At 61.0% G+C, this 22,001-nt stretch overlaps 1 protein-coding gene and 1 long non-coding RNA gene across 7 annotated transcripts; one reads left to right on the top strand and one right to left on the bottom strand.

Annotated features, from left to right (window-relative positions):
* Nucleotides 1-193: 193 nt before the first annotated feature.
* On the bottom strand, nucleotides 194-21,610 carry Kdm6b (lysine demethylase 6B). Of its 6 annotated transcripts, none has more exons than XM_063242565.1 (24): nucleotides 21,442-21,610; nucleotides 14,792-14,896; nucleotides 10,031-10,150; nucleotides 9,687-9,808; nucleotides 9,448-9,589; nucleotides 9,152-9,250; nucleotides 8,835-9,054; nucleotides 8,646-8,738; nucleotides 8,400-8,561; nucleotides 8,122-8,319; nucleotides 7,678-8,034; nucleotides 5,348-7,590; nucleotides 5,124-5,250; nucleotides 4,928-5,033; nucleotides 3,785-3,990; nucleotides 3,631-3,695; nucleotides 3,471-3,545; nucleotides 3,235-3,383; nucleotides 2,974-3,088; nucleotides 2,709-2,896; nucleotides 2,403-2,544; nucleotides 1,799-1,925; nucleotides 1,534-1,704; nucleotides 194-1,367 (listed from the first exon to the last, which is right to left on the bottom strand). In XM_063242565.1, the coding sequence occupies exons 5-24, from the start codon at nucleotides 9,582-9,584 to the stop codon at nucleotides 1,344-1,346; spliced, it is 5,004 nt and encodes a 1,667-aa protein (XP_063098635.1). In that variant the 5' UTR covers nucleotides 9,585-9,589; nucleotides 9,687-9,808; nucleotides 10,031-10,150; nucleotides 14,792-14,896; nucleotides 21,442-21,610; the 3' UTR covers nucleotides 194-1,343. The 6 variants fall into 6 exon arrangements, with proteins under 6 accessions (XP_063098635.1, XP_063098641.1, XP_063098636.1 ...); XM_063242571.1 differs by having other exon boundaries at nucleotides 3,471-3,542; XM_063242566.1 differs by lacking the exon at nucleotides 21,442-21,610 and adding an exon at nucleotides 17,361-17,491.
* On the top strand, nucleotides 10,146-13,487 carry LOC134474442 (uncharacterized). The gene is made up of 2 exons (XR_010045333.1): nucleotides 10,146-10,321; nucleotides 11,145-13,487. It is a non-coding gene; the product is annotated as an uncharacterized LOC134474442 (long non-coding RNA).
* Nucleotides 21,611-22,001: the final 391 nt, after the last annotated feature.

Below are 22,001 nucleotides of genomic sequence, written 5' to 3'. Positions count from 1 at the left end.
CAGCCCCTCCCCCCCCATCCTGGAATGTGGCTCCAGGATTAGACACCCCCATCCCAAGGAGAGCCCAGAGCGCCCTGGACATTCCACAGGCGCCTCCGGGGAGGGGCTCGCCCTCGCTAGGGTCTGTCCGCCCCATCAATCACCGTCCTGCAGCCCTCCCTCCGTGCCCTGCCCTGCTATCACCAGCAGCACGTTATCAAAACAGGGGTTTTTCTGCTTTTATTTTCAATATTAATATTCTCACACAAAAATCACCAAAATAGGGGTAGGATTGGGAAGACCTCTCCGCCCCTGGGACAGAGAGACAGTGCAGTGCCAGGGGCGAGACTGTAAACCCCCACCCCTCCGCAGCCCAGCAGGGAGAAAAACCCACCCCAAATACACCGGGAAGCGCGCCGGGGTGCCCCTGCCCCGAGAGGCCCTGGCCCTGGGCTGGTTCACACTTGAAAGCAAAAAGGGGTGGCGGGCTGCAGGCCTGGTCTTCAGCACTGGCCTGGCTGGGGATGGGTCCTTCTCCTCACAGTTCTGCCTTTAAAACTTTTAAATGTATTTATTTATTTATTCTTTATTTATTTTTTACAAAATACCATTTCAGTTCCCACTTCTCCCCTACAGTACAGGAGTCGCTCACCCTCAGGCGGGGTCGGGAGGCGGGGTGGGGTCTGGTCCGAGAAAGTGCAGGCGTCGGGGAGGAGGGGAGCGGTCTGAGCACCATGAGCGCCCGCGGGGCCGGGCGGGCGGCGGGCACGGGCGGGCGGGAGGGCAGGGCGCGCAGGGGTGCGGGAGAGGCCGGGTTTTCCCAAAAATGAATAAATAGAGGTGAGTGGGACTGTTATAAATTAAAAGTCAAAAACAAAAAGAACAAAAATACAAATCATAACCAAGTGAATAGACAGACATGGACAGGGTCACAGCTAGCATCGGGAGTAAAAAACGGGGTCCGGGGTGGGGGAGCCCATAGAAGAATCTCATTGAAACCTCGCTGCCAGTCTATGTACATCCGCGGCCGCGCAGCTGCGCCCGGCGGGCAGGCGGGAGGGACCCGTATGCGGTTGACCCCGCGCCGCCCGCCGCCCGCCGCCCGCCGCCCGCCGCCCGCCGCCCTTGTGTCTGTCGCTGAAGGCCAAGTCGGTGAGGGGGCGGGGCGGGGCTGCGGCCCCTCCGCCTCCCTTTTTTCCTTTTTTTCCTCTTGTTTAAAAAACCTTTCCTTAATAAATTAAGTGAGGAAGCTGCCGATGGGGTGCAGGGCTGGGCCCGACCCCTTCCCTGCCGGGCGGGACCGACGTCGGCCCGGCTGTGCTGGTGGCCCGCGTCGCCCTGCCAGGGCGGGCGTCCGTCCGGCCTCATCGCGACGAGCTGGCGGGGGCCTGCGGGGAGAAGGTGGGCGCGGGCTGAGCGGGCGCCCGGCCTCGGGGCCGCCCGCCCCCCTCCGGCGCCCCGCAGCCCCGCCCCCACACCCCCTCCGGCGCCCCGAAGTCCCGCACCCCGCGCCCCCTCCGGCGCCCCGCGCCCGCCCGCCCGGCCGGCCCTCACCAGCGTGAAGGCGTCGTAGGCCTGCGCCAGCTCCTCCGTGCGGTACTGCTCCAGCACCACCACACCCTGCAGGCCCGCGCTGCGGCGCCGCGCGCAGCCCTCGCAGTGCACCAGGTACGTGTTGCGGCTGCCGTTCTCACTTGTCACGAACAAGATATTGAACACCTCCACCTGCAGGGCGGGCAGGGTCACGGGAGCGGCCGGCACGAGGGCCACCTCTCCCGCGGGGCGCGCGGGCGGGCGGGCGGGACACGGGCGCACTCACATCACACTCGTTGCAGTAGTAGGCAGGCTCGTCCTTGACACGGCCCTGGTAGGCGATCTTCTTGCCTGCCCGCACCAGGCTCTCCCGCTGCACCTGGCAGTGCTTCATGGACTGCAGGAGGCAGAACCTGCGGGAGAGGCGTGGGGGTTGCAGAGGGGAGGCCTCGGCCGGCCGGGCCGCGCTGCTGGGCAGGACAGGGCAGGGCTGCATGGGGCAGTGGGGCGGGGGCTCTGCCCTGGAGACCTCGGGGTCAGGAGCCAGTCCTCTGGGCGCTTCCTGCTTCAAGCCCGGGTCACACCCCCTTTTTAGCACCTCTAAATTGTGAGTGCTTTTTGTCTGTTTAGACCACTGAAAAATAAGGGTTCTGGGAACAGCTTCCTCTATAGGCAGCTCCCCTCACTTAATTCATTAAGAAAAAAAAATTTTTTTAAACAAGAGGGTAAAAAAGGGAGACAGGAGGGGGGGCCAGCAGCTCCTCCACACAGCAACACTGGGCACACAGCAGACAGGGAGAGAGGTGAAGAATCCCGGGGAGTCCCTCAGGAGGAACAAGGGCAGGGAGCAGGCTGGATGCAGCCTGAGTCCCCCCAGACAGGACCCTCACTTGATCATCTTGAACAAGTCGGGATCGCTGATTTTGACTGTGCGAGCCACATTCCAGGACACGTGAATCATGGGCACGATGGACTTGACGTTCTTCACCTCGTTCCACTCATACCGTTCCAGGGCCAGCTGGTACTGATAGGCTGCAGGCCAGAGGGACTCAGCACAGGACTCTCAAACAGGCCCCAGCCACCTGGATGCAAGGCCCTGCCAGCACAGCTGGCCACCGCCGAGCCCACCCTGGCCCCACAGGCCTCTCTCCACACACCCCACCCCTCCCTACCCCCTGACTTGGCCCCACACTCACCAGTGAGGGGCCCCACGTTCCAGGCGATATTGTTGCACCAGCCAGTGGCCTGAACCCAGTGCACGGTCCCTGCGTTGATCCACACCAGGTCTCCCGGGCGCTGCACGAAGCGGTACACAGGGATGTTGGAAGCATAGAGGTCATCCAGGATAGGCCACCAAGAACCCGTCAGGTAGTCCACACCATGCCTGCAGGGTGGGAAGCCACAGTTAGGAGGGAACGCCGGGGACCCTCGGGTGGCGCTGTGCTGGGGAAGGGGACGCACCGATCACAGAAGGCGCTGATGGTCTCCCAGTAGTGCTCATGCACTGCGAACCATTCGCAGTCTCCCGGGCCAATGTTAATATTGACAGAGCAAAAATTGTTGTTCTCCTGGTGGCCTGCAGGTGGAAACAGAGAACCACAAAGCCGGTGATCAGAGCCTGTGGACTGCCTGCTGCAGTCACCCCAGCCTTTGTCCCCTCGGCCTCACCCCCAACTGTCCTCTCCTGCATTTCCAGAGCTGTGCTCCGGGCAAGGTACGCACCTGGCGTCCGGCTGCCCGGGACCTTCATGTAGAGCTGCACAGTGTTCATGCCCAGGATGGTGTGGCCCACGTGACTGAGCATGTTGCCTGTGGATGTTACCCGCATGAAGGCAGGCAGCTTCAGCAGCTCCTGCAGCTGCGGCTTCCACCTGCAGGGGTGAGGGGGCACGCACTGTGAGAAGGGCCCTGCGCTCAGCAGCACCCCTGCCCGGCTCTGCTGCCCCGACCCCACTGACCGCTTGGCGTCAGACAGGTCGATGTTGGTGCCAAACTTGATGATATGATGGTTCTTCGGGTCTGGCGCACTGCTGCTGGGGCGAGAGAACACAGACGGGTTGGTGGAGGGCCCACAGACGAGGAGGAGTCCCACAGGCAAGTGGCGCGATCGTGGCCTACCTCGGAGGGGTTCCGGTGGTGCTGTCTGGCTCCTCTGACTCCTCATCCTCACTCTCCTTCTCCTCCTGCTCAGCCAGAGTGGTAGCAGGCCGGTCAAGACCCCGCCCAGGCCCCCCCTGCCCGCAGCAGCCAGCCTCGCCCGCCTGCCCCTCACCTGCAGGGACTCCTGGAAGGATGAAGCCTGGTACTGCGCGTACTTGGCGATGGTGGTGTGGGACCTCGAGCTCTCACAGGGCCAGATCTGTCGTGTGCCAGTCAGGTCCCAGTTTTCATCTGAGGGCTGCTGGACCTGGGTGCGCACCTCCACAGTGTGCTCCCCACTTGCCTCCACTAGCGTCTTAGTGGAGAAGAGGCCCAAGTCTGCAAGGGAAGGTCAAGCAGGGCATGGGGCAGTGGCAGGGGGTGGGCACCTGAGTACCCAACTCACCCCTGTCACGCCTACTGCCCAGGCCTTTGACAAGGTGGACAGCAGGCCTGGCAACACTCAGCCCACGAAAATGGACAAGAACACCAGTCCCATGTGAGGCCAGAAGGGCTGGTGACATAGTCAGCCCCGTGCCTCTAAGTAGGCACTCAATGACTGGCCAACTTGTTTATCATTTGAGCCAGTTAAAAATTTTGTCAATCAAAAGAAAGCCTGGAAAGTGTTTCAAATAGCCTGGTGTGGCTCTATGGGTGTACAGGTACCACGAAAATGAGGAGTGACCTCCACATTTCTCTAGTTTCCTCCACCTTTATGTTTGAACTTTACATATTAAAAGGCTGAAAAAGAGGTGGATGTGGTGATGCCATCTGCCAGCCCAGCTGAGCACGTAGTGCATGGCTGTAATCCACCACTGGGAAGGCTGAGGCAGGAGGATCACCATGAGTCAGTCCGAGGACAGCCTCGGTTACACAGTGAGTTCAAGGCCAGTCTGAACTAAGTATAAAGACCCTGCATCAAAAAAAAAAAAAAGGAAAAAAAAGAAAAAGCCCAAACCATGGCTCTGCAAGGGTTGTTTACGATCTGTATTCTCATTGTTGGTCACCAAGAAAACCAAAAATAACTCCAACCAGGCCTCAGGATATGTACCTTTCCCACTGCCCACTGTAAGGGACATGTGACAGACGACAGACGGGCACACTGCTGAAAGCCAGCTGCTCCGTCACTTACAGCTCACCTCGCGTGGCCTGCATGTGACGGACTGAGCAGCTGAAACCGTGATAGCTGCGGTCCGAGGCCTCAGGTGGGGTTCTCACAGGGTCACACCTGACCCGGCCCCTGCCACCCTCCCTCTGCCGCCCACCTCCCACTCACTGAGCCGCAGGGACCCTGCCAGGCCCCGGATCACGGTGATGGGGTTCCGAGGGTCCGTGCAGAACTGCAGCAGCACCGGGGAGAAGGCATCTCGCTTGCTTTCCAGCTGAGAAGCAAACAGGACAGAGCGGGCATGAGGGGCCCCGCCTCAGGCGCCAAGCACCCCCCAACACCCCCTTAGCGCCCGCCCGCGCACATAGATGCTGGGTGTGGGAGGGTTGAGTTTTTCCCGCGGCAGCTTCTCCTCGGTGTTGATCTTCGGTTTCACAGACTGGGCAGGAGAAAGGTAGGACTCCCGAAACTTCCCTTTCACCTTGGCGTTCCTGCGGGAGGACATTGGGATAGACCGGACATCCAGCGGGACGACGGCGGGCAGGCCACCCAGGCCACCCACCTAGTGGGTGACGGCCACCAACTCACTTGCTGGCGCGCACCACGTCGGCGGCGCAGTGGCTGATGGTGAGGTCTGCCATGCGCAGCCGCCGCTCCTCCACCTCGGAGGCGATGAAGGTCTCCTTGTCCCCGCTCTCCACCTTGATGAGGCGGATCTTCAGCTCCTTGGGGGGCCCCTCACTCAGCGAGCGCAGCTTGAGCATGTCGGCGCGGCTGACGCCCGGAGGCCCCGGGGCGTCCTCTCTGGTCCTCCTCCCGGGCGCAGGGGCTGGCGCGGGTGCGGGCTGGGCGGCAGGGGCAGGGGCTGGCGGGAGGGCGGGCGCGGCGGGCGGCGGCGGCGGCGGCGGCGGCTTGGCCTTGGAGGCCCCGCCGAGCTCGGGCCGCGCCTTCTCCCGACCTTGAATCTCCTTGCTTTGCAGGTCCAGGTTGCCCAGCACCCGTCGGCTCTTCTCTTTGGGGGCTCTGGCCTTGGCCCTGCCCTCCCGGGGCCGCCGGCCCGCTCCGTCCTTACAGGCCCGCCTGTGCCTCCGGTGCTCCTTCGGGCACCTCTTGCCGCCGCCAGGCCCCGGGGCCGCCGGCACAGCACCGCTCTCCTCCTTGACCGCTGCGGGCGGCGGCGGCGGCGGCGGCCGCTCGGTGGCACTGTCCAGCGGGCCCGCGGTGTCCACCGCGTCTCCTGGGTCCGTGGCACTCCGGCCCACCCGTTCCACCAGAGTCTCGCACGCCCGACTGATCTCCTCTAGCACCTCAGACTCGGAGCGAGCAGGCGGCAGTGGCAGGGGTGGGGGTGGCTGGGCGGGGGTCGCAGGCCCCGGGGCCGGCTCCTCGCCCGCCCTGTGCTCCCGGGCCCAGGGCCCGCCTGAGGTAGAAAACTGAGATGACAAGGAAGCAGAGGGCTGTGGGGAGCCCTGGGCACTGGGGGCCACTGAGGCGGGTGGCGGGGCAGTAGCACCTGATGGGGGGCCGGGGGAATACTGACTGGTGGACACGGGCCCGGGCCGGGTGGACACCGCCGCTCCGCTCCCCCGGTAACAGTACTTCTGTCCTTCCAGCACACAGGCCAAGGATTTGAGCAGGCTGGCCGGGCTGGCTGGCGGAGGGGCGCCGGGCGGTGGGGGCTGCGGCTGGGAGGGTGGCGGGAACTTGGCTAGAGGTGGCGGTGGGGGCAGGGCTGGTGGTGGCTTCTTTTCCTCTTCCTGGGTGGTGGCACTGGCAGTTGCAATGGTGGCGACGGCGGCAGTGGCGGTGGTGGTGATGGTGGTGGTGGCGTCAGCAGTAGTGGTGGCAGCAGTGGTGGCCGGGGCTGTGTCGGCAGGGAACGCAGGCTGCAGAGATGCGAAGGGCTCCTTCAGGGGGGGCTGGGGGACCACTCCCGCCTCCTGCTGCTGCTGCTCCTCCTCCTTTCGGATGGATTCATCCAGCATCTTCATGATGTTAGCCAGCCCATCGGGTAGGATCTTGAACTCAGCTGGTTCTTCAAACTGGTCCTCCAGCGGGGTTGGGGGGAAATCAAACAGTTGTGGGCCTCGAGCGGGCAGGTCCCCAACCCCAGGCGGCACGGGCTGAGGGGCTTTACTCAGGGGGCCCGGGAGTGGCCCCGGCTCCACCTCGGGGGTCTTTGGGAAGGAGACCCCAGGCCGTGGGCTCTCCGAGTGCCTGAAGCTTCCTGAGGTATTTTGGTGGCAGGAGGAGGGAGGAACAGGAGGTAGGGCGAGGGTCAGGGGCGGAAGAGGTGCGTCCTGGGGGCTCAGTGTCGGGCTGGGGGGCTGGGGAAGGGGCTCCCCACTTCTGGGCAGATAGGGAGGAGGGGAGAAGGGCACAGGCCCGGTGGGGCTGCTGCTGTGACTGCTGCTGTGACTGCTGCTGCTGCTACTGCTGGTGGCTGGGGGAGTGGGAGGCGTGTGCGAATCCTGAGTGCCCACAGAGAAGCGGGGAGCTGGAGGCCCCAAGAAGCCCTCACGAGGGGGAAGGGATGGTGGGGGAGGGCGGGGGGGTCCTTCAGCCCCAAAGAAGAGCTCCTCCAAGATCTCTCCATCTTCTCGGGCTCCCCGGCAGGCCGGGCCCTTCAGCCAGGAAGGTGGTGGTGGGGGACGCAAGAGGCGAGGACAGTGGGGTGGGGGGGGTGTCGAAGGCCCCGGTGGCAGGGGCAGGTGGGACGTGGCAGTGGGAGCCGCCGGAAACGGTTTCCGACTGCTGTGTGCCAAGGGCCCCAGGCGGCCCTGGTGAGAGGAGACCTCCAGTGCGGGAGTTTGGTAATGGTCGGCGCCAGGCTGCAAGCGTAAGACCCGGCAGTCAGAGCGCTGCTCTGGCCACCTCCAAGCACCACCTCCGGCAAGCCCATGTGGATCATCACTCACGAGGCCTGGGCTCGACTCCACACCCCGGAGACCGGTGCTGCTGCTGCTGCTGCTGCTACTGCTGGTGGTGGTGGTGATGCCAGGGAGGCCAGGGGGCCGGGAAGGGGCGTAAGGCACGCAGGCGGTAGTTGCTGCTGGTGAAACACTGGAGTCCATCCGCGACCTCTGAACTCTGCTCTCTCTAAGGTCACTTCCGGGGGGACGGGTTGTAGGCAGGCAGCCATGGCTCTCTGCTCCTGGGGGGCGGGGACCGGGGCCTGGGGGTGCAGCCGGGACCAGCCGGTGGCTGGGGGGAGGATGCGTGGCATAGGCTGGAGCTGGGTATGGGTACGGGTGAGGCAGGGAGTGCCGCTGCTCCTGTGGGAGACAGACAGAGACATGAGTGAGGAACGGAAGGTGTGGAGCTTGCAAGTAAAATATGGCAGCCAACAGATCTGGGTTTACCTGGCGCTCTGGGGGTCCTGAACCCTTGCGCTCAGGGGCCCAGCTGTCTCCATGCAGGGTATTCCACAGCCCTGGCTTTGTCAGCTGAAATGGGGGGCTGGCAGCCAGGCAAGAGAGGGATGGTGGTGGCGGTGGCGGTGGCGGCGGTGGTGGCGGTAATGGTGGTGGAGGCAGCGGCAGCCCAGGGGGAAGGCCAGTCTAAAAGAGAACAGGCTATGAGAACCTAAACCCTGTCCCAGAGCCCGGCACCTCTGTCTGGGGCCCACCTCCTGTCACACCTGCTCAGAGCTGCAGCCTCTCCTGCGCTTGCCTCCAGGGCTAAGGCCCTCTTCCCCTGAGGGGCCTGACAGTGTGGCAGGAGGCACAGGCTGCACCACCGGGGGTTCAGCAGCTCGCTTCACTGGAGGACCTCCTCGCTTGGCCCCATAGTTCCGCTTGTGCTGGGGACAAAAAGAGGAGATGAATGGCACAGGTGCAGGCTTTGCCTGGCCCTCTTTCCTAGCCCACCTACCGCCCAGCCTCACCTCAAGGTGCAGCAAGTTCCACACTTGCTCCAGTGGGGGCAGGACCTTGGCTCGGTGTTGGCAGGAGCCAGCATGAAAGTTCCAGAGCTGGGCCTAGGGGTGGGGATAAAAGACAGAAGAAAATACAAGGTGGGCCCCTGAGCCAGGAGGCAAGGCACGATGCCAACCCTTATGCCTGCCTCATCCTACCTGCTGCAGTCGTCCAATGCGGGGTCCCAACTCAGCAAAGCTCCCCCCATAGCGAAGGGCGCTGTGGTAGCAGCGAGTGGCCTCCTCACTGTCATGCTCGGACTCATACAGCTGCCCGAGCTGTTCCCACAGCCCCGGCTGCACCGGGTCCCGGAGCAGCGCCTGTACACAGCCGTGCAGGGATTCCAGCTTCCCATGGAGGGGCCTTGGGGTAGGCGTCCTACAGAACAGAAAGCGTTCAGGAAGGTCAGGCTTGGGAAAGCTCCATCAAGGCTCCAGCCTTACCCTGCCTCAGAAGCTCTGAGTTCTCTACTTACCCTGGAGCATAATATGGTTTGTTGGGGTGCCCAGAGCTACTGCCATGTGAAGGGGGTAGGGGTGCTGGGATGGGGGGCTGCCCAATACTGGCTGAGCATCTGAAGAGAGAAAGGGTTTGTTACATACACCAAGAAGGAACAGTCTTGTCCCTCAAAAGGAAGGCGGGGACTGAGAAAACAGGAACAGCTGAGGATGGTCCTGAGGCCCAGAGAATGACAAAACCATACAGAATGACAGAAACAGAGGATGAGGAAAGAAGCAGAGAGAGAGACAGACATGTAGCCCAAGGTCTCACCTGCCTCCAGGCAGCCATGCACTACGAGGAGGGGGATGGGGCGGGCAGGAGCTCCAAGCCCCAGAGCAGCTCAGGCCCCCAAGGGCAAAGGCTTCCCGAGCAGCGCGGGCCCCTGGAGGGTCCACTGCCCGATGCATCCAGCCTAGATCAGGAGAAAGAGATTATGCTTTTACTGGGGGCAAAACCAGCGTTGCCAGTGTAGGCTCAGCCAACCCGTCCCAGCTTTTCTTTCCCCTTACCAGGTCAGCAGTGGCCCCAGGAGCCCTGGAGATCGAGCACGGCCCCCTGCCCCAGTTCTCTGGGAGGATGGTCCGGCTCCAGCCACTCTGACAACAGTGCCCCTGACCCTCCACAGCCGATACTAGAGAGAAGAGGAAAATGTGTACAGTAAGCTGACCAGCACAGTCAGGGCCCAGGGGCTGGCACCCACAGATCGTTCATTCACAGAGCCTCATTCGGCCTAGGGAGCCCCTCGAGGAACATGAGAATAGAGTGGCTGGAAACTGGGAGCAGTTGGAGGGAAATGGGTGGCAGGTGTGAGCCGGTGAGAAACCACCAGGACCCAAAAGCCGCTGTCGCTTACCCGGCCCGGGTGGGAGCGTCCTCTCTCAGCGTTGGTAAGCTCCAGAGATCTAGCCAATCACAGGACTTCCTTTCTCCCCAGAAAGCCAATCATCACCCGTGTCTCCGCCTCAGTAACAACCTAGCCGGAACCAATAGGAGCAAGGTTAGCCCCGGAGGCAGCGGCTCCGAGGAGGAGGGGCGGCTGAGCCGGTCAGACCGGCTCGGCCCCAGGTGACCCCGATATGACCTCGCAGCTCCCACCTGGGGTCCCCGTCGCGGATGTGACACCTGGGCCGGCAGGGCAATAGCGGTAAGCAGGCTGGCTGGGTAAGACCCGTGCGAGTAAGGGCGATGAGTCTCATTCACCGGCCGGCCTGGGGGACAGAGCTGCCCGCCATCCTAATACACCGACAGAACCGACCGTGGTCCCGGCCAGACCGCACGAGTCAGCCCCTGCCTGGCCACTGCGGAGCCACCCCCGAGTGCCCCTTACAACTGTTTGGTGCTAGTCGGGCACAGGCACTGGGACTCCCGCACCCAAGCCCCTCAGCCGCACTACGAGAGCGCTCCACCCCCATCGCCAGCACCATTCCCAAACCACGGTCAAGTCCTAAACCTCAAACCTAATTCCTCCACTTCCTGGCTCTCGGAGTCAGTGCCAACCGACGCCCCCCAAACCAGGCCCCCCTTTAATCCCCCAACTTCTGAGAAGTTGCGCACCGTGGTCCCGAGTGTTCCTTCTCGCGTGGCTCCAGTATCCTCTATGCTCTTTCCCCGCTGGGGCCACGCGGTTCCCCACGGCCCACGTGGCCCCCGCCCCCCAAGGGAGGGGGGGATTTCGGGGGTTGCCCGTGACGTGGCTACTTGCGCAGCGGAAGCGCTGTGTAAGTGTGTGTAGGGGGGGTCCTTAGTGAGGGAAGAGGGCGGGGCTCGACAGGCAGTGACATCACCCCTGTCCCACTCTCACCGCCTACTCCCTTAAAGAACCCAGAACGCGTTTCAGTTCCTCCTTCGTGCCCCCCCGCCCCCCCTTTTCTAATCGAAGCCGACCCGACCCACGGCGGCACAGCGCTCCCCTTTCTAGGCACCTCCTCTTTAGCCCTGACTACTCTTTCTGTCCTCTCTCGGGCCAGGAGCTCCGTCCCGAGCCTACCCCGAGTCCCCGCAGGTAGGGAGCCGGCTTCGCTCCCAGGATCGGTCCATTGAGAGTCTAGAGTACAAAGGACTGCGAGAGGCGAGTACAAAGCGGCGGGGGCGGGGCCAGCGCTCCAGCTGGAGCGCGCACTGGGCAGGAAGCCGGGGGAGAGCTCGCGGCGAGGGGCTGGGGGCGGCTGGAAAGTTCGCCTTCGCTGAAAAGTGTGCGCTGTGGGGAAATTTCCACCCACCCCACAAGTGCAGCAGGATTTCTGGTGAAAACACCCCTGCCTCCCGCAGAGGCAGTGTCATCTGTTCGCATGGAAGTGCTTGGACCCTACAGGTCCCGACGTGCCACTCTGCCGCGAGCCCTGGTGGACGCTCACGCTTCTCGGGCCGCTCCGTGGTTCACATAAGAGTTTTTGTCACGACACTCTACCTCGAAACAGCGGCTTTCCTCTAAGATACCAATCCCTAGAAGAGGACAATGCTTAACCAACTGGTCGAGTGGATCCCAGGCTGGCTGCCCGCAACCCAGATCTGCAGGAGACACACGGAGCAGTCGTGGGCAAACGAGGACCTGGCAGACTAGGTATCAGAGAGGCAGATCCCTACTAAGGAAGTGGTGCTCAGGGCGCAGCCAGTTACCAGGAAATGCTGCTTCCCTTTCTGCGATGATGACACTTTCCCTCTCCCACTTCCCCTTTCCCACGGGGAACTGAGTCAGCTTTCCCTGCACTAGCGAGTTCTGCCCCTTTGCCTCCTGGTCTTCAGTCTTTATCTACAAACCCCCACGCCAGCATCTGGGAATACAGTCGCCTCCCCTGAGGACAAAACTTCCTGTGCACTAAGCACACTTCTAGGCAGCTGCCTCTGATCCTGGTCCCCACCCCGGACCCCCCACCCCCAGCCCTCACTTGGGGCCTGATTCAGTCTTGGGGTGGCAGCGTGTGAGTCAGCCAGAAAACCTTTCCCCATTCCCACTGACTCAGCCCCCGCCTCCCTGAACTCAGACACACAGTCACAGGCAGACACAACTCTTCAGCCCACACACCGCTCACCACCAGTCCGCGGAATTTCCCCCTCGCCTCTCCCCCACGACGGTTCCTTCCCGCGCGGGGTAGCCCCGCCGCCGCAGCAGCACACCTGTTCCCTGGCCAGCGGGCAGCCGCTGGCTGGCAATCAACTCTCACCTCCACTCTTGCTCTGGGGTAGAAATAGCCCTTTCCGACTCCGGGTGTCCACACTAACCCAGAGGAGGGGACAACCACGGGCAGACACAAAGACAAGACACCCACAGACTTCTCGAAGACGGGTGGGAGACAGATGCACGCGGTCAGAGCCAAGCTGGGAGGCCGACGCACTTCTAGGGCAAACATTCCAGACTCTCCCGACCCGATCCACAATCCCGAGATCTAGCCGCTCGGAAAGGGTTAATTCCGCTCCACCGAGGACACGCCCTCTCCATCCGGGCACTCCCGGCGAAGCCCAGCTCCACCCCCTCCATCCGGGCTCCAGACTCGCGGACTTTAACCTGCCCCGCCCTCTGGCGCCCCTGGAGAAAAGCGCTCCATCAATCACACCTACTTAACTCTCTCCGGGCTTGGGCCGAGGAGCCCCTCCGCGCGGCGCCCCGGCCTCCAGGACGCGTCCGAGCGGCCAGCCGCGCGCACACAGTCTCAGCCCCGCTGGCGGGGCTACCGAGCAGACACCGGCCGGCGGCACAGGCCCGTTCCGGACCCCGCGGCAGCCCGCTCCCCGCCCGTCCGCGCTCCGCCTGGTGGAAGCCAGGTGCGGGCGGCGCGCTGCTTACCTGGGAGAAGGCGAGGCGGGGGTGGGGGGCAGCAGGGCCGCCGGCGGAGGCGCTGCGGTGACTCAGCCACCCGGGCAGGCCGCCCGCCCGGGATTCCCTTCCCCAGCCTTCCCCGCGGACGGCCCCTCTCCGCCCCCCGCCGAGGAGTGACAGTGCTGGCCTTGGCCCGCTCTGTGTCACTGCGGGCCTTGTGTCTGCCTCTGACTGGGCGCTGTGTTCACCAGTCTGTCTGACAAGGTCGGCTGTGTGTGGGTCCGGCTGTCTGTCTCTTGTGTGCACCTGCATATCTGCTCATCTCGTCTCCCTCAGTGCCTGTGTCTGACGCGTTCCTGTCATTATCCCTGTCTACATGACTCCACGGGGCTGTTTCTGTCTGTGTGTCTGCCTGGCTCCTGTCTCGGTCTTTTGTCTGGGTCTGCCTCTGTATCACTGGGGTGATCACGTGTGTCTCTGCACATGTCTTTCTGTGTTTGCCTGCATGTTCCTGAACAGAGTCGAAATACATTGGAACAGGCTGACCTCGCTCTGACGCCTTGCCTCACTCCCTTGAATCTGGCATCTTTCTGGATCAGTGATCCTTCTCTTTGCATCAATTATGGTTCTGTCTTCAATTAAGTTCAGTCCCATTCCTAAACATCCTTGCCTATTCTCACAGCTCCCATTAGGACAACTGCTAGCACTTAGTGAATACTTGTTACGTGTCAGACACTGTGTTAAACATTTTACAAATTAACTTAAAAACTTTTAACTTCCCCAAATTTGATCATAGTGGGTACTGTGATTACCCCATTTTGCAGATGAGGAAACTAAGGTTCTGGGAAGCTAGGTAATTTGTCCAAGTTCATCCTGCAAGTAACTGAAAGAGCTGGGCTTCTTTCCAGAGCCACATCCTTACCACTGTTCTGTACTGATCCTGTCCACCTGCTCTCCCTCGGTTTTATTCCCACTTCCTGGGAATAAAACTTGCAAATTTTTCACGTCCTCTAGATAAGGTATGGACAGGTGGCTGTACAGCAGATCTTAAAAACAGTGGGTTTCTTGACAGTGAACTCATTCATTTTAACACGTTCAGCGCAAATCCACAGAGGCACCCCAATGTACCAACTATCATGCCAAGGTGAGAAACACACAGAAGGCAACAGTCCCGCTCAAGAAATTCAGTGAGTAATACGGAAGAACAGTGCACACTCGAGGAATTTAAGTTCTTGCCTTAGAGGAGATCTCTTTCTCCTACAAAGGAAAGGGGAATGCAGCAGAGCCTGAGGCAGAGAATTGGCAGAAAGAATGGAGGAAGCAGCAGAAGAAGAGGACTTCAGTTGTGGGGAGCCAATGGGGGATAGTGCAGCAGGGAGACAATGGGACACAGAGGGGTCTGGGAGGAAACGTGATGATGCTAAGCTTGCTGTGGCGACAGTTGTAGAAATGATCTATTATGTCTCCTCACACCAGTTGGAAACAACTCTCATAAGCCAAGATACTCAACAACTTACAGGAGCAAAGCCCTCCCCTTCCAAGAAGAAATTCCTCAAGGGCATCTCATGTACACTGACTGTGCTTTCACCTTACAAACCCTGGCTTAGTTCGATCAGCAACTGATTTGCAGCAATGAGCTGGTGGGGTAGAAGTATTCTGGTGGTACCAGAAAAGCCGGCAAAGTACAAAACTGAACCATTCAGAGGAGATAGGAACACCATAAAGCATGAGGGCTGAGCCGATTAAAACACACATGGTAGGAAGAGCTCACAGTTGCACTGGACCATTTTGAGCAGTGGACGTGATAGAGATCATATCAAGCATTTTCAAACATGGAGAGCACTCAGGGGCCAGACTTACCAGATGGAGCTTGCTGTACATTGGAACCAGCACCCCAGCAGTGGGGTATAGCAGACCTCAGTGGGGTGGACAGTGCTACCGGCCTGGCATGGTGCCTGGGGGAACCTAGAAGAAAATAAGTCAGTCAGAGGTGGTGTCTCCCAGGCTTAGAGGATTTCCTTGTGCTTCCTCCCTCCTCTCTGAAGAGAAATTTGGCTTTGGTGATCAGATGAGATGATGGGAGAACTGGTTTCCATGGTGACCAGAAAATGCCATCCCTGAAGTGGTCCTCCAACCTTCCCCTTCAGGAGGCAGCCTGGACCAGAGGGTAGGGGAGCATGCTATGGCATCTGAGTAAGTCTACAGTGGACAGCGAACCATGGCTCTTCCCACAGGACCCTCCTGGTGAGACTAGCCCCAACTTTCCCAGGCGACCTCAGTCCTGGTCCCAGGGGATGCAGACCCTCTTCCTTTACCTCAGCTGGCTTCCACCAAGAGGTCCCCACCAGCCTTACCAACACACCAGACCGTCAGCTCCACCCTCTGGACTCTGACCCCTCCCCTTCCCCTAAGCGGTGCAGGCAGGTCTTGGCGAGCAGTACAGGTGGCCAGACTAGATGAACGGGCCCAACAGGGAGGAGCCTTCCTCCTCTGCAGCAACCGTGACTATAGGCCTGAGCCTGGAAGTGGCCTCTGCTGCAAACCCCCCTGTATCTCCCCCCTCAAGGCATATCCTGTTTCCCCATCACCTCCTTCCTCTGTGTGGCCCAAGAAGGTGACAGAGGCCCACTCCCTTCCCTCCCAAGTCTCAGAGATAAAGAGGTCTTTTAAATTCAGGGCCAAGAATCCAGTGTCCATCCAGGGGCCAGTCCTCACTCAAACCTAACCTCAGACTCATCCCTCAGGGCCGTGTTTTCTATTCGCCTAAGCCGTGGTTCTCGGCCCCCCAGACCAAGCCACTGTGGCTCCCAGTCCAGTCTCTCCATTCCCTGCCCTTCAGGCCCCCATCCTTCCCCCTGCCCCAGAGACTAAGGCCTCTGGCCCCCAGCCTCCATGATGCAATATACTGCAAGCTCCTGTGGCTGCTGATGACATTGCCCCCAGGGAAGTGTTATTTGTAACCCAACCAAAGCCCCTCACCAGGACAGTGGTCAGCTGCAGGCTGGGAGAGCCCGACAGGCAAGGCCATTCTGCTGGAAAAGAGGCCTTGAGGCTGGACCCTTCCCAGACAGAGGTTCAGAACTAGAATTAGGCAACTGGGGATGTGTTTGTGTAGCCGGCCTGTTTGTGTTGTGGTTGTAGTGAAGGAGTGCTGGGGAAGGCCTGGCCCAGAGGGGAGTCAGCCCCCCTTAGGGTGGGCCAAGAGAAGTCAGGGGGCAGCCAAGGGGGTGTGGTAGGTGAGGGGGTGTCTGGATACCAGTGGGGGAGGAGCCAACAGCCATTTAAAAGGCCAACGACAGAACTCTAACCCTCTCCAGCGCTGGCCCCAAGCAGGAGGCTGTAATTCATCTGTCCAACAGCTGGGGTGGGTGTGTGATGGGGGGGGCATGTGGATGGGAAAGGGGAGCTGGGGGAGGGGCCAAGGCCTTCTTATGCACAGAGCCAAACAACAAAAGAGGAACTGAAGGGCCAGCTCCCAAGGGCCCAGGCCATGCTGCTGACCTGCAAGTGGCCCCCACCTGGTCAACAAGACTGTAGTTTTCACTCAGAATTTCTTGGCCGAGAAGTCAATGGACCCAAAGGTAGAGTCCCAGAGAAAGCCCACTCGGAGCACCCCCAGGCGTGCTGTCACTGCCCTGGCACCTCCCCGGCTGCAGCACAGACCCAGAGCCGGCAGGCCCTCCACAGCCGCAGCCTCTGATGCCCTGCTCAGCAGACAAACCTCCTCAGTCAGAGCCTGCCGGCTCCCCGCCCTCCTGCTCAAAGTGGCAGTGGCCACACCAAGGCTGTCCCTTTAAATCATTACCTCCTCAGATGGTGTGGAGGAACTGAGGGCCCTGCCCCCCAGGCAGGCAGCGTGCCACCTCCCCCACCATGAGTCCCCAGAAATGTGAGGGACGTTTAAAGGGACAACAGAGCGGCCGCTAGGTCTCTAACCAACCCCCCCACCCCGATCTCACACACTCTCACATCCCCTTTCCCCAGGAACACACGGCCCCCTGTCCCTCCAGATGGCCCCCCAAATTCCGGTCTATCCACACCCCTAGGGACTGCTAAACGGAGAAAGGGGGCTAGCGGTGGGGCAGAGGGGACCTGGGGAGGGGGGTGGCACAGGGACTACGTCCTCCCTCAGAGCCCCAAGGGACAAGTCAGAAGGGAAGGAAGAGCCCAGAAAGCGGCGAGACAGAGCCCCAAAGGTGCCTCGGGCAGACCTGGGGCGCACAGGCTGTGGGGCGACGGGAAGAGTCAGGCTGCACGAGACGGCGGTGGCGCGGCCAGCGGGCGACAAGCCCAAGTGGGGGAGCGGAACAAGGAGGACTCGGAAAGAGGCAAGACCGAGAAAATCGGGGAGACGGAAAGGGGGAAGGGGGTCACCCGGGAGGGTGTGAAGGAAAATCACAGAGGGGAGGGCGAGCCAGGCTGGGGTTACCTGCTGGGTGTCTGTCCCCCGGCGGTGCCCCCACAGTCCGGGGAGGGAGGGGGAAGCGGCGGGGAGGGGGGAGTGGGGGCTGGGGGGCGGGGGAGACGGTCCCTCCTCTGCCTCCTGGGCCTGCCCCGACGCCTGCAGCCTCGGCCTCCCTCCCTCCTCCTCCCCGTCCCTGAGTCCCGGAGTCAAACAAAGAACTGTAGCAGGCTCTCCCCAACCCCCTCCCTCCTCCTCCTCCTCCTCCTCCTCCTCCTCCTCCTCCTCCTCCTCCTCCACCACCACCTCCTCCCCTCTCTCCCTCCCCACCAGCAGGCTCCCTCCTCCTCCCTTCCGGTCTCTTCCTTTAACTACCTGCCCCCCCAGCCCCCCACACTAGTCTCTCTCCACCCACCCACCCCAACCTTTTACACACCCCTCAGCCTAGCCCTGTTCCAACTAGGGAAACTGTGGAGTCCCTTTGCAAAAGGAAGGGTCTGGAGAACAACATGGGAGTGGACTGGGGTCTTGCTTCAAAATCAGAAACCACAGCACAATTATTTTTTCTCTGCCAAAGGGATACTCTTAGCTATTTCTTCTAGAAGAGATGAAAACCGGTCCTAAAGAAAGCAATACAAATCTGACTAAAGCCTTTATCAAATAAAGTGCACAGAGCAGTCAAGCTACCCCTAGTGTGTCCCCCACCCCAATTAACATGAACTCCCCACACCTCCCTAACCAACTCTTAAGGTCATGGCTACTCTGGAGCGGGCCCACCAACAGTAAGGAAAACAAGAAATATTTCATAACGAGCATTGACTTGGTGTTCACACCACGCTAAGCACTTTACTAAGTGCTCTGCGTAAATTATTTCATTTTTTCTCTATCTTCCTTGAAAGCTGATGATATTTAAATTTCCTAGATTAAGAATATGATGCTGTGAGAGACTATGACCTGTCTAAATCCTAAAAGCCACTAAGTGCCAGAGCTGACATTAGAGTCTAGTCTGACTTGACATCCCAAACTCTTAAGGCTGGGAAAGCAGCTGCTTTTTTTAGTCCCATAATCAACCCCTCAACAGCCTTGATAAAGAAGGGCAGTTAGCACTATCAGATAAACCTTTCCCGAAATGGGATGCCACACAGATCCCTCCACCTGCACAAATGAAGACCCTGACTTTTTTTTAACTAATGCAGTACTGTTTCTTGACACTTTTCCTTAGTTTGGGGGCCAGAGTAGGCCTTCAGTTTAAGGGATCTCAGGGATAGGCTGGTGTGTTCCCCTGACAGACAGCTGCCCTGGGGGCAGCTGTCTCGCAAATACTACTTCAAGCTCTAGAGCGGAACACGCAGGCTGTGCAGCAGGTGGAAAAGTAAGACTTATGGGAGACTCTTTCCAGGATGAACGGGCCTTGGAGGGAAAGCTCTTCTGTGACAATCTAGAGCTCTCAGAGCAGCAAAGGGACAGTCTTTCAGCAACACCACACCCGTGCCCCTCCCCCTCACGAAATCCAGGCCAGGGTTTCCCACCTGCAGGATGCTAAAGCCAAGGGAAAGGCGAAGAGAAAGAGATGGTACGGGACTGGAACTGGACTCGGGTTAGAGATCGCAGGGAATGGAAAGCCGAGGAGGCCTCATTGCCTGGCAACCATCCCGGGGCACGTGCACCGGTGACATCATCCTAGGCCACCTCTAACACAGACCTTTGACCCCGATGGGCACGGAAGGGCCCGCCGACTGCTTCCTGGGAAATAGCCTAGGGATTCTGGGAACGTAAAAAGCAGACGGAGTGAACCCAAGTGTCCAGTCATGATCTCTTTTAGCAGTATCTAGGGGACCTCGGCCCCCGCCTGCCTCCTGCTGCGGCCTCAAATCTTGACCTCCCAACCTATATTTCTGACTGGAGTCAGGACACGCCCCGCAGAGGCACTGTGCCATCTCTCTCGCGGACGAGACCACTGGTGGGGCGAGGGCTGGAGCACAGGGTACCGGGTCCTGCGGGACACGGTCCTATCCTCGAGATGCCTAGTGCCCCCGCTGGCCGCCAGTCGGAATCTCTCCGGGTCCCCAACACTCCCGCCCCTCCCGCGCTGTTTCGGGGCGGAGTCTGCGGAGTTGAAATCAGGACACGGCGAGAGGAAGAGTTATATAACCCTGAGCCGCGGAGAAGGGCGAGCGGAGAGGACGGACAGCCCGGAGGGAGCCAAGGGAGGCGCAGAGAACTCTAGGGCGGTTGAAGAAGAAACGTTAGGGACGGAGAGGGCTTTAGTGTACATCAAAGAGCAGCATTTCAAGCGAAGAGTTGGCGTGAGGGCCCAGAAAGTCACCGGGCCGCCGGGGCTTCCCCGCAGCGCCTCCCTTCAACAGTTGCACAGCCCAGGCGGGTGAAGCATCGGGGAGAGGGCGCTGGTACCCCCACTCTTTCCCTGGGGAAAGCAACCGAAGTCAGTGCCCGGGAAGGCTAGCCGCTAGGCAGATGGGGCCGGAAACCACAGCCCCGCCCAGCCCACCTGGGAGTAAGCGGCGCCAGCTGGGGGTAGGGCGGTGTGGGACAGGTAGCCGGTCCTCCCAGGTGAGGCTGGACATTTACAGTCCTAGCCTCCTGAAAGAGCGCGGACCGTCCCAGACATTTAGGCCCGCAGGGGTTGAGGAACACTGCCTCGGACTATTTGCAAATTCAGGCTCTAGACGGGGGTTGGGGGGCGGGGTCGCCCTACTCGCCGCGCAGGCGCAAGAGGGTGCCCGGGCGCGTGCGGTGGGAGTGGGGGTGGGCGCGAGCGTGTGGGAGTGCACGTGCGGGTCCCGGGCTGCTACCTCCTCCCTTCACCTCCTCCCCTCTCGCTCTTCCTGTCCCTCCATATCTGCTTCCCATTGGCTACTAGCGTGCCAGAGTCAGCAACATCTGCTGCAACGGATTGGACCGGAGGAGTTCGGGAATCTGGCTCCCAAGTCTCCTTCGCCAGTTACTCTGGCAACAGGGCAAGCAAGCCGGGAGAAGGCCTGGGAGTCCAGTCGAGTGCCGCGCCTGGGTCCCGCCTCCCTACAGAGCGGCTCCGAGTCTATTTCCGTTTGCTGCCTTCGCTCCTTCCTCCCAAGGTTCTCTGTGCCTGGGGACAAGGCATCCTGCTCCCGACTTTCCCCATCGCTTCCTACCTCCCACCCTTCCCCAATCCCCATCCCAAGACATAGCCACAAGCTACAGTAGTCAGGAAGCGAATCTGCGTTGCTTAGTAACCAGCCGGATTGTCCCTTCCCCAGTAATCACCACAGCCGGTAGAGGCGGAGACCGAGTCCCCCCTCCCTAACCGAGGTAGACCTTTCGCCCTCCTGCCCACAGTTTCCCGCGCGGAGGCCCAGATGACAGGAAATTAGAGGAGGGCTCTTGGCACATCTTTCCCTCTGGCCTGGGCAGGGGGCTCCAACCGCTTTCTCGGCCACAACCTCCACCCCACCCGCACCCGCCACCTCTGCGGGTGGGGTGTGCGTCTCGGGCCCGCCATCTCGTGGCTACACTGGGAAGACTCAGCGTGCAGAAGAGCCTGAGCCTGGCGAGGGCTGGAAAACCACTGATCTCAGAGTAGGGGCAGGACCAGGGAGGGGCAGACAAGCCGAGGAGGCCGAGTGAAGGAGGTGCGGTGGACGGGAGGCCACTTCGGGGCTCTCTGGGCGCCGGGTGGGCAGTTGAGCGCTGAGACTGCGCCCCACCTGCGGGAACTGGAGACTCAGTGGTACGCCCCTGTCTAACCACCTCTGCCCTCAGCAGGCCATCGCAATGACCTGTCTGCCAACTCTGCCGTTCAGTCTCGCCTTTCAGAACTGCCCGCTCCGCCCTAGTGACAGGAAGGGGAATCCCAGCCCACGGGGATCCGGGAATCCTTTCAGGCCCTTCTTGACATCTGGAACCCTAGACCTCAGCCTCAACAGTTCTCGCCCCCTCTACCTCTTCTTGGGGATCCGTAAATCCTGCGCTCCAGTCGTCTTCCCAGCCCCTTCCCCAAAACCCCAACATCCTTCCCCAGCTCTACCACTACAGCGACTCTGACGTCCCGCCCCCACCTTGTGCAGAGATGGTTTCCCTCTTTCTGGACGCCTTAGTGGTTCCCCGTTACCTGGTTGTGGGAGGGTCCCAGGTGTTCAGGCTCCCCAAAGTCTCTTGGGGGTCGAGCGGCCCCCCCGTCTCCCTGGCCGGGGCTGGGGGGGCCGCTCCGCCCAGTGGCGCAGTTGGATTTTCCAACACAAACACCCGCACCCCCAGCTTGCCGGCCCCGCCCCCTCCTCGAGGCCACGCCCCCTCGCGCTGAGTGAGGCCCTGTCTCCCGCTCCGCCCTGCCTCCGGCCGGTCTAGCTCGCCCAGCACCAGTGCCAAGGAGGAGGCCAGGGGCGGTGGCGAGGGTCAGGTTGCAGTGTCTGGGGTCCGCCTCTGATCCCCGCCTGACGCATCCCTTTTCCATTCGGATCCCGCGCCCTTCCAAAGTAAGCCCCGCCCCGCCCGCTCAAATCCTGCCCAGAGGCTTAGCCACACCCCCGCGAGCCCACCGCCCCGCCCATTGGTCCAGGGCCACGCCTCCTTCCCCGCCTCCTTCCCCGCGCCGCCCGCTGGTCCGCTCCGCTCCTCTCCTCCCGCAGTAGCTCTCACAGTAGTTCCTGTCTTCTGTATATCCCGGGCTTC

This window comes from Cavia porcellus, unplaced genomic scaffold (assembly GCF_034190915.1).
Source record: "Cavia porcellus strain 051 isolate PalLab524CR breed Dunkin Hartley unplaced genomic scaffold, mCavPor4.1 scaffold_32, whole genome shotgun sequence".
Taxonomy (NCBI): Eukaryota; Metazoa; Chordata; class Mammalia; order Rodentia; family Caviidae; genus Cavia; species Cavia porcellus.
The sequence above is the reverse complement of the archived record's forward strand: the minus strand, read 5'-3'. Positions and strand labels throughout refer to the sequence as shown.